General features: G+C 42.2%; 1 protein-coding gene across 7 annotated transcripts in view; it reads left to right on the forward strand.

The window, feature by feature from the left end:
• NSD3 (nuclear receptor binding SET domain protein 3) overlaps nt 1-9,981 on the forward strand; it is an 88,152-nt gene that overhangs the window by 26,801 nt on the left and 51,370 nt on the right. For all 7 annotated transcript variants that reach the window (XM_044437322.1, XM_044437321.1, XM_044437320.1 and 4 more), the window contains 3 exons: nt 4,298-4,369; nt 5,232-5,388; nt 7,290-7,441. In XM_044437322.1, coding sequence (XP_044293257.1) covers nt 4,298-4,369; nt 5,232-5,388; nt 7,290-7,441 — 381 coding nt within the window. The remainder of the gene's footprint in view (nt 1-4,297; nt 4,370-5,231; nt 5,389-7,289; nt 7,442-9,981) is intronic.

Here is a 9,981-nt window from a genome sequence, read left to right on the forward strand (position 1 = left end):
TTTGCCATAGCTCTCCTCCCCAGGAGCAAGCGTCTTTTAATTTCTTGGCTGCAGTCCCCATCTGTGGGGATCTTGGTGCCCAGGAAAATAAAATCTGTCACTACCTCCATTTCTTCCCCATCTCTTTGCCAGGAAGTGAGAGGACCGGATACCATGATCTTAGTTTTCTTAATGTTGAGTTTCAAGCCAACTTTTGTGCTCTCCTCCTTCACCCGCATCAAGAGGCTCTTTAGTTCCTTTTCACTTTCTGCCATGAGAGTGGTATTATCTGCATATCTGAGGTTGTTGACATTTCTCCCAGCAATCTTAATTCCAACTGGTGATTCATCTAGCCCCGCCTTTCTCATGATGTCCTCTGCGTATAAGTTAAATAGGCAGGGCGACAGTATACAGCCTTGCCAAACTCCTTCCTCAATTTTGAACCAATCAGTGGTTCCGTGCCCACTTCGCACTGTTGCTTTTTGACCCACATATAGGTTTCTCAAGGGACAAATAAGATGGTCTGGTACTCCCATCTCTTTAAGAAGTTGCCACAATTTGTTGTGATCCACACAATCAAAGGGTTTAGCATAATCAATGAAGCAGAAGTAGATATTTTTCTGGAACTCCCTAGCTTTCTCCATGATCCAGCATATGTTGGCAATTTGATCTCTAGTTCCTCTCCCTCTTTGAAATCCTGCCTCTGCTTCTGGTAATTCTCAGTCCACATACTGCTGGAGCCTAGCTTGTAGGATTTTGAGCATAACTTTGCTAGCATGTGAAATGAGTGCAATGGTGTGGTAGTTTGAACATTCTTTGGCATTGCCCTTCTTGGGGATCAGAATGTAAACTGACCTTTTCCAATCCTGTGGCCACTGTTGAGTTTTCCAAATTTGCTGGCATATTGAGTGTAGCACTTTTACTGCATCATCTTTTAAGATTTTGAATAGCTGAGCTGGAATGCTGTCACCTCCACTAGCTTTGTTGTTGCTCAGACTTCCTAAGGCCCATTTGACTTCACATTCCAGGATGTCTGGCTGGAGGTCAGTGACCATCCCATTGTGGTTATCGGGGACATTAAGCTCTTTCTTGTATAGTTCTTCTGTGTAATCTTGCCACCTCTTCTTAATCTCTTCTGCCTCTGTTAGGTCCCTGCCATTTTGGTCCTTTATCATGCCCATCTTTGCATGAAACATTCCCTTCATATCTCCAATTTTCTTGAAGAGATCTCCGCTCCTCCCTATTTTATTGTTTTCTTCTATTTCTTTGCACTGTTCATTTAAGAAGGCATTCTTATCTCTTCTAGCTATCCTCTGGAATTCTGTATTCAATTGGGTGTATCTTTCTCTTTCTCCCTTGCCTTTTGCTTCCTTTCTTTCCTCAGCTATTTGTAAAGCTTCCTCAGACAGCCATTTTGCTTTCTTGCATTTCTTTTTCTTTGGGATGGTTTTAGTTGCTACCTCTTGTACAATGTCATGAACCTCCGTCCATAGTTCTTCAGGCACTCTGTCTATCAGATCTAATTTCTTAAATCTATTTGTCACCTCTACTGTATATTTATCAGCGATATGATTTAGGTCATAGCTGAGTGGCCTAGTGCTTTTCCCTACTTTCTTCAACTTAAGTCTAAATTTTGCAACCAGAAGCTCATGATCTGAGCCACAATCAGCTCCTGGTCTAATTTTTACTGACTTTATAGAGCTTCTCCATCTTTGGCTGCAGAACACATAGTCAATCTGATTTTTGTGTTGACCGTCTGGTGATGTCCATGTGTAGAGTCGTCTCTTGGGTTGTTGGAAAAGAGTGTTTGCTATGACCATCGTATTCTCTTGACAAAATTCTACCAGCCTGTGCCCTGCTTCATTTTGTACTCCAAGGCCAAACTTGCCTGTTATTCCAGTTATCTTTTGGCTTCCTACTTTAGCATTCCAATCCCCCATGATGATAAGGACATCATTTTTTGGAGTTAATTCTAGAAAGTGTTGTAGGCCTTCATAGAACCGGTCAGCTTCAGCCTCTTCAGCATCAGTGGTTGGGGCATAGACTTGGACTATTGTGATGTTGAATGGTTTGCCTTGGATTCGAACTGAGATCGTTCTGTCATTTTGGAGATTGTATCCCAGTACTGCTTTTCCTACTCTTTTATTGACTATGAAGGCTACTCCACTTCTTCTGAGGGATTCTTGCCCGCAGTAGTATACCTGATGGTCATCTGAATTAAATTTGCCCATTCCTGTCCATTTTAGTTCACTGATTCCTAAGATGTCGATGTTCAGTCTTGTCATCTCTTGTTTGACCACATCCAGCTTGCCTTGATTCACGGATCTTACATTCCAGGTTCCTATGCAGTATAGATCTTTGTAGCAACAGACTTTCCTTTCACCACCAGATACATCTGCAACTGAGTGTCCTTTCGGCTTTGACCGAGTTGCTTCATTCTTTTTGGTGCTACTAGTACTAGCCCTCTGCTCTTCCCCAGTAGCATATTGGACACCTTCTGACCTGAGGGGCTCATCTTCCGGCGTCATAACTTTTTGCCTTTTGGTACTGTCCATGGGGTTTTCATGGCAAAGATACTGGAGTGGGTTGCCATTTCCTTCTCCAGTGGCATGTACAGTGGGGCTAATGAGCAGACAGGGATACTGTCTGGTATTTCTAATGGACTGAATGAAAGTGAATAAATTGAGGCTTATTTCTGACAAAGCAGATAAAGGAATTCAGCTTGTGTTGGAAAGAGTTACATTCTCCTTTAAGACTTGGGTTTGCCGTTTGAGTGTATTCTTTGGTTCAGTCCTGAATGTGGACTGGCCAGGTTACAGCTGCAACTTGGAATGTATTTGCAGAGCTATGGCTAGTGTACCATTCCTGGAGTTATCTGGCCACGCATATCTTAGTTACATCCTGTTTGGTCTACTTCAACTTGTTTTGCATGAGACTACCTGAAAAAAATGTTCAGAAACTTCAGTTGGTCCTAAATGTTGCAGCCAGACTTTTGCCTGGGGTTAGCTATAAAGAACTTGTTGCTACCACTCTATTTCAAGGCACAATTCAAAAAGAGTGATTATAACCTATAAAGCCCTTATACAGCTTGGGACCTACATGACCCTGCTTTGATTTTAGAAAGCCTCAGGTGAGGCACTGCTCGTCATTCTGTCACTGTCAGAGACAGGAACACAAGAAGGGGCCTTCTCTGTGGTTACTTTGGAATTCCCTGCCAAAAATGGCCAGCTCCATGTCTGTCATTCTTCGGCCACATGCAAATGCATTTATTTCCACTGGGTTTTCGCTTCTAAGTTGATTCACAATCATACTGGGTTTTTAACCTGTTTGGTGCTACTATACCTTAGCAACCCAGGAAGGTGTGTGTTACAGTCAGACTCTTGGCCCATCTAACCCAGTATTGTCTCCATGGTTTCCAGCAGGAGTTTTTCCAGTCCTGTCTAGAGAGGCCAGGGATCAAGCCTGGAGCCTTCTGCATTCAGAGCAAGGGCTCTTCTTCCCTGTTAATGCAGTTTTACTTATCTCTATTTTTTTTGTGCTTCATTTGATGTGCTTTGTTGGAAGTGGCCTTTAATTGAATCGTTTTAATGATAACTGTCATTTTTATCTGGAGTTTATCACTGGCCACTCTTAGCCCTGTTTTAATGGAAAGGCAAGCTATAAAATATTAAGTATTTGCAGCAATATTTTATTTTATTGTTTCTCTTTTGTTTAAGTTTGGATTTTGATTTTGAAAAATCACAATAAGAATAAGCAAAATTAAATAATTTATTAAATGAAATATTTGTCTTGCAGTTTAAGTCTGAATTTGCAAAGAGGTTGTCAACCCAATTTTGAGGCAATATTAGACTGGATTTGTGGTGTAAGATAAAGCTTTACTGAATAAACTTTAGTAACCTTTTTAGAAGTATTTTAGAAGTATTTTAGAATCCTTTGTTGGCTGAAGCCATACCTACCAACAAAATAACCTATTGATCTACATGCAAATATGTACTTCAGTTAAGGTGTTTTTTGTCCTGGAAGTAAGCAATTCTGCATAAAAAGCCAGCAATATAAATTGTATGTCCTAATTTCTTGCCCTAGGCCTCTCTTTTTGAACCCCCTTGACTTCTATCTTGTTGAGGTAAACCTCCAGAGCACGGTAGCACACTGTGGCTCAAACGGAATATTAATAGAAGTCAAAAATAGATGAGAATAGCACTACAGAGGGTGTGAATTTGTCTCTTCCACTGTGTTTCTTCTGCAATTTTCTTCTCCTTCTTCTTGTTTGTCGTTGCATTTTTTAACCTTCCAGTGTTTGTTTTTACTTATTTTGTAGAGACCAAATGAGAGGCTTAGTACACTGCCTGAAAGACCGAGGGAAGAAACAGTAGTGTTGGACGAAACCCCGGTTAGTATATATCAGTATTCCAGAAATGCTGTTTTGCTAAAATTGCCTTGCTGCACAGGGAGGGACTTCATCACTGAAGGCTTTTGGAGCCTACTGGGCCAAGGTATGGGAGGCTTCTGGGGCAGAAAGGCAGCCTGGAAACCAGTCCACTGTAGTTATCAGGGTGTTCGGAAACGATCAGAGTGATATAAAGGCTATAAAGTTTTCACCCAGTGAACTAATCAGAGAAGTTTTAATTGGCTTAATTTGCCCACAATTACATTGACCAAAAACATCACTGCAGTAAAAGATACCCTTTCCTTTTGAATGCTATATACATATGTTGCAGTATCTACCATTTTAGAAGAGGCATTCTTCACCATATAGGGTGGAATGCTCTTCATGACGACGTGTCACAGGTATCTTTTTTCTGCTTGTTGCTCAATGTATCTTTTTTCAGTTATTTTAAAGGGAGATGTAATTGATGTATCTAATTGATTTAATTAAAAGTTACATCCCTAAAAAGGTAAGATGAGCTGTAAGATTGTTTTTTTTTTTAAATAAACCTTGTGTTATATCCATCTACACAGAAAGTGAATATAATATGACCCTAAAACTACCTTCCCAGACCTGGTACTTTTGGACTACAGCTCACAACCTTTCTGACCACTGGCCATGTTGGTTGGACTTGCTGGTGGTTGAAGTCTAAGGAGGGCCAGGCTGTGTAGGTCTACCTTAAAAGTTAGTTTTTGCTAGGCTGCTCTTCTGAGAGGTACATTTATCCATCTATTGGGGGTTTTTTCATGTATAGTGCTTTGTGCAAAAGATCTAGTTCTGCAACTCCTCCTTCACTTCTGTTGGTAATCACTCTGTTTTTGTATAGGCTCAGCAGTCATCTCCTCCTCAAACGCAAACAACAAGTGATATCAAATTTGAGGTTGGGGATCTCGTCTGGTCCAAAGTGGGGACATATCCATGGTGGCCCTGCATGGTCTCAAGTGATCCACAGCTTGAGGTTCATACCAAAATCAACACAAGAGGTAAGGAAGTAAAACCTCTGAGTAGGTTCATTAGAAGCTTGCTATGAATGGCCAGTTTACATGGTGACTTCGTTAATGCCTCCCGTCGACTTCCAATGTATGTTGGTTGATGTAGCATCTCTTAAAAGGGCACTGCCTGATCAATAATCAATGTTGGCCAGGTTGATAGTTTAGGAAAGAGAATGGCTACAGGTAACATGAAATACCCCAGTGATGATCATTATACTTGACATGTCTGCAGTGCATTTCAAGTGTTCAGAGCATGTTACCTTTATTATCTTAGTAACTCCTGTGCACACTAGAGAAAACTGCTCCAAGTGCTGATGGGCAGCCAGCAGGCTGGATGTTGCTCCTGGAGCATTTTCATCTAATCCCAGTGCCCTGTTTTATTTCAGTTGAACTACAATAGAAGGCTATCATATCAAGCGAAATAAGATAGGGAAAGATCCCTACTATATTGCAGCTTGGTTCTTGTAAGCAGCTTGTAAATGTAAGCACTTTGGCGGAATGGTCAGTGTGAGTTCCGTTATTCACAAAGCACTTTAAGCTAGATTATTATGAAGCAGCAGAACATGCATCTTTTGCCCAGACTGCCAGTCGAAGATGAGCATGACTCCCAGTAATGCAGAACTAGGTTGCCTTGGTCCAGGTGGAAAGCAGATCATGGAATAGGATTGGCTTAACCACACCCCAGAGGTTTGGTACATGATGATGTAGGACTGGCTGAGGAATTACAAACGCTTCAATATTTTTTCCTTTTTCACTACAGTGATGTAACTTGGGTCAGTAGACCCAGGCTGTCAGTGGAAGCTCAGTCACAGATAGTTGCTTGATGGAACTTAATGCGAAAGGCACTTTTTGTTCCTTAAGTGGCCTTGCAAACAATTATTGTAGGTTAGCACATAATAACTTGGTTCATGTGACACAGCCAGGTGGCTGTGTGTTACTTAACATACGTTGAGCTGCTGTACATGCCAAGTGCACATGGATGCCCTTTTCAATATGCCTCTGCCAACTGGGGTGATTAGAGGTTGCAGCATCTCATGCAAACTCAGACATCCTGGGTTATTTGAGGTTGCGAACCTTCACATATGCCTGGGTTGCACTGCAACTCATTATGTGTTAAATAACCCACAGTGAGCCTCACAATGGGCTCCTCCCTTGAAATGCAAATGCATTGCAGGTGGTTTGTCAGAGGTAGTCAGGGGGAGTTAAATACTGTTCTAAGGCTCTGTAAGCTTTTCTGTGGCTGCTTGACTTAACTACATGTGTGTGTGTGAATGACCGTTACCATGCAGCCAACATCTCCTATAGTTTGGCTGTGAGGTGATGATTTCCATGGTTTTATTTATTTATTTATTAAAACATTTTTATGCCGCCCCATTCGCCGAAGCCTCGGGGCGGCTTACAACATAGATAAAACAAGTTAAAATCCATATAAAATAATCTTAATTAAAACACACATTATAAAATAAGCCGCCCTGGCCAGATAAAATTCAATTGTATTTAGCATTTAAAATGTTGCTTAAATAAAAAGGTCTTAGCCTGGCGCCGAAAAACAAGGGTTATTGCCCTTGTGCTCCTGAATCCCAGTGATGGAATGCTGACCATCCCTCAGGAATCGTTTACAAGCTACAGTTAATATTATGTCTAGTTTGGCCCTGGATGTATTCTCCTACATAAAAATGAGTAGCCATGAAAACCACAAAGCTTTAGAGTGAATCCTAGCATAGTGCTTCTGACACAATGTTAATGTTTAGCAACTCCTACTGTTAAAAGATAAACTGGAGCACCTTACTATCTGTGCAGCTCAAAATGGCGTGGGAGTTTATTTATTCCAAAATGTGAAGGAAAATTGTGTTGGTGGAATTTCTTAACAGAATGCTTTCTTTCACTTTCAGGTGCACGAGAATATCATGTTCAGTTCTTCAGCAACCAGCCCGAGAGGGCATGGGTGCATGAAAAGCGGGTGCGAGAGTACAAGGGACGTAAACAGTACGATCAGTTGGTGGCAGAGGCTGCTAAGCAAGCCAACCACTCTGAAAAACAGAAGGTGTGTATAATCTGAAATGATGCGATTTTGCCAGTGGGGTGAGAGAATAACGACTGAACTGGCACAAGATAATAGGGATTGTTTTCTTGTACTGATAGTCTGCCGCTCAGATTCTTCTTTAGCTAGCCTCTCTCAAAGGTGAAGAGCTCTTTAAGCAAAAGAAATAAAGGGTCTTGTCGTGGCGATGATCAGCACTGTCTTGTGTAGTGTCAAGCCACACCAAACCTGTGGCTCAAGACATAGCATTTTCCATGTATTCCATTTATAGTAAATACAAAATTGCATTAAAATCCCCTTCTGCTGCGAGATGGTAGAAAAATAAAATCGATGGATAGGAAAAGGGCAAGTTAAAGGTGTTTTACACCTACCTTATCACAACATGTAGTAAGGGCTAAGACAGGGATGGCAGGCTTCAGTCTTGCTGTATCTTCTTTATTTTTTACACAATCTCCCATGATCCACCCATCAGAGTCAGGAACAAATGGCATAGACCTGAATCATGCGTAATGGTGTGATGCATGCCTAGTGCATTTTGCAGTCATTTTGAATATTCATTTGGGGAATAATTAGGAGCTGCTGTGTGACATCTGAACCTAGGCATTATAGATTAATCATAGGTTAAGCAGCCCACAAATAGTCTGCAAATAGTAGTTAGGTTATCTGCTGGTTGTTTAATCTATGATTAACCTATAGTGTTCAGGTTTGAATGTCCTGCAGCAACATCACTTGGGGGTCGAATATTCAAAAGGCCATGGAATGTGCCTGGCATGTGCTATAGAAAATTACAGATTCTTTAATTCCAAGCTGCATAAACTTAGACTTAAATAGCAAGGTGTTATTTAAACATTTGGAAGGAGATCAAACATTTGATTCACATTTTAAATCTCAGATTTTCTTAAAGTTACAGGACTTGGGTTATAGTCCTCTCCTGGTTACCTCAAGTTTTCTTCATTTCAGCTACCTAGTGTTAGTGGCAAAGTCATTTTGCTGTTGCTATTGCTAAACACTTGGGAATCTGAAAAACTTGCTGACCGGCTCCAAGCTACTGTCTTGGTTTGCACAGAATGCTGGCTAGCCCTGCAAACCACAGACAGAATGCTTGTGCAGTCCGGCTTGTTTAAACAATGACTGAGTTCAGACAAAATAACCCCTAGTCAGAGGTTGAGTATGGGTTGAAACATGGGGCATCTTTGAAATGTAAGTCATCATGTTGTCTGATCCCAGCCATGCAAACAAACCATGGTTGGTTAACCATGAGCAATCCATCAATAGAGCTCATGGCTTGTTGTTGGTTTGTAAACTGTGAAGTATTCATAATTAACGTAACATTATCCTATAGAGGCAGCGGGTGAGTTTTATTTTCCACTTTGGTTTGTTTGTTTATTTATTTAAAACATTTCTATGCTGCCCCCATCGCAACAAAGCCTCGGGGCGGCTCACAATATACATAAAAATACAATCAATAATTTAAAAACTGGCACCATCTCAGCTATATATTAAAATCTATAAATACAATAATAATAAATTAACAGTTAAAATAACTTATAAATAAAAAGGTCTTCGCCTGGTGCCGAAAAGCAAATAATGACAGCGCCAGGCAGACCTCTCTAGGGAGCGCATTCCTTAGGTGGGGCGCCACCGCAGAAAAGGCCCTCCTCCGGGTACTCACCCTCCTAATATCCTTCACGGAGGGTTCCCGGAGAATGGCCTCTCCCGCTGATCTCAAGGGGCGGGTGGGCATATATGGACGTAAGTGCTCCTTCAGATAACCAGGACCCAAGCCGTTAAGGGCTTTATAGGTCATAACCAACACCTTGAATTGGGCCCGGACTTCAATAGGGAGCCAGTGAAGCTGACGGAGAACTGGGGTTATATGAGAACAACGCTCAGTCCCTATCAGCAATCTGGCAGCTCTATTTTGCACCAATTGAAGTATCCGGATTGTCTTCAAGGGTAGCCCCACGTAGAGCGTGTTACAGAAATCTAGTCGGGAAGTTACCAATGCGTGGGTCACTGTCGGCAGGCAGTCGTTCTCCAGATAGGGACGCAGCTGATGGATCAGCCGGAGTTGAAGGAAGGCGCTCCTCACCACCGCTGTCACCTGAGCTTCTAATGACAGCTCAGGGTCGAGGAGCACTCCCAAGCTGCGAACCCTGTCCCTCAGAGGGAGTGCAACCCCATTTAGGACAAGGCCCAAGTCCCCCACCCCGAAGCCCAATCCACCTACCAACAGGACCTCTGTCTTGTCTGGATAGAGCTTCAGTTTATTGGCCCTCATCCAGCCCATTACCTCAGCCAGGCACCGGTTCAGCACAGCCACTGCCTCACCTGGATTGGTGGAGAACGAGAGGTAGAGCTGGGTATCATCAGCATACTGATGACTCCGCAGCCCACACCTCCTGATGACCTCTCCCAGCAGTTTCATGTAGATGTTAAATAGCAAGGGGGACAAAATGGACCCCTGCGGAACTCCATGGCATAACTGCCATGGCACAGAGCCATAGTCCCCTAGCACCACCTTCTGGAATCGGCCATTGAGA

This window comes from Varanus komodoensis, unplaced genomic scaffold (genome assembly GCF_004798865.1).
Source record: "Varanus komodoensis strain SLA01 unplaced genomic scaffold, ASM479886v1 scaffold30, whole genome shotgun sequence".
NCBI lineage: Eukaryota > Metazoa > Chordata > Lepidosauria > Squamata > Varanidae > Varanus > Varanus komodoensis.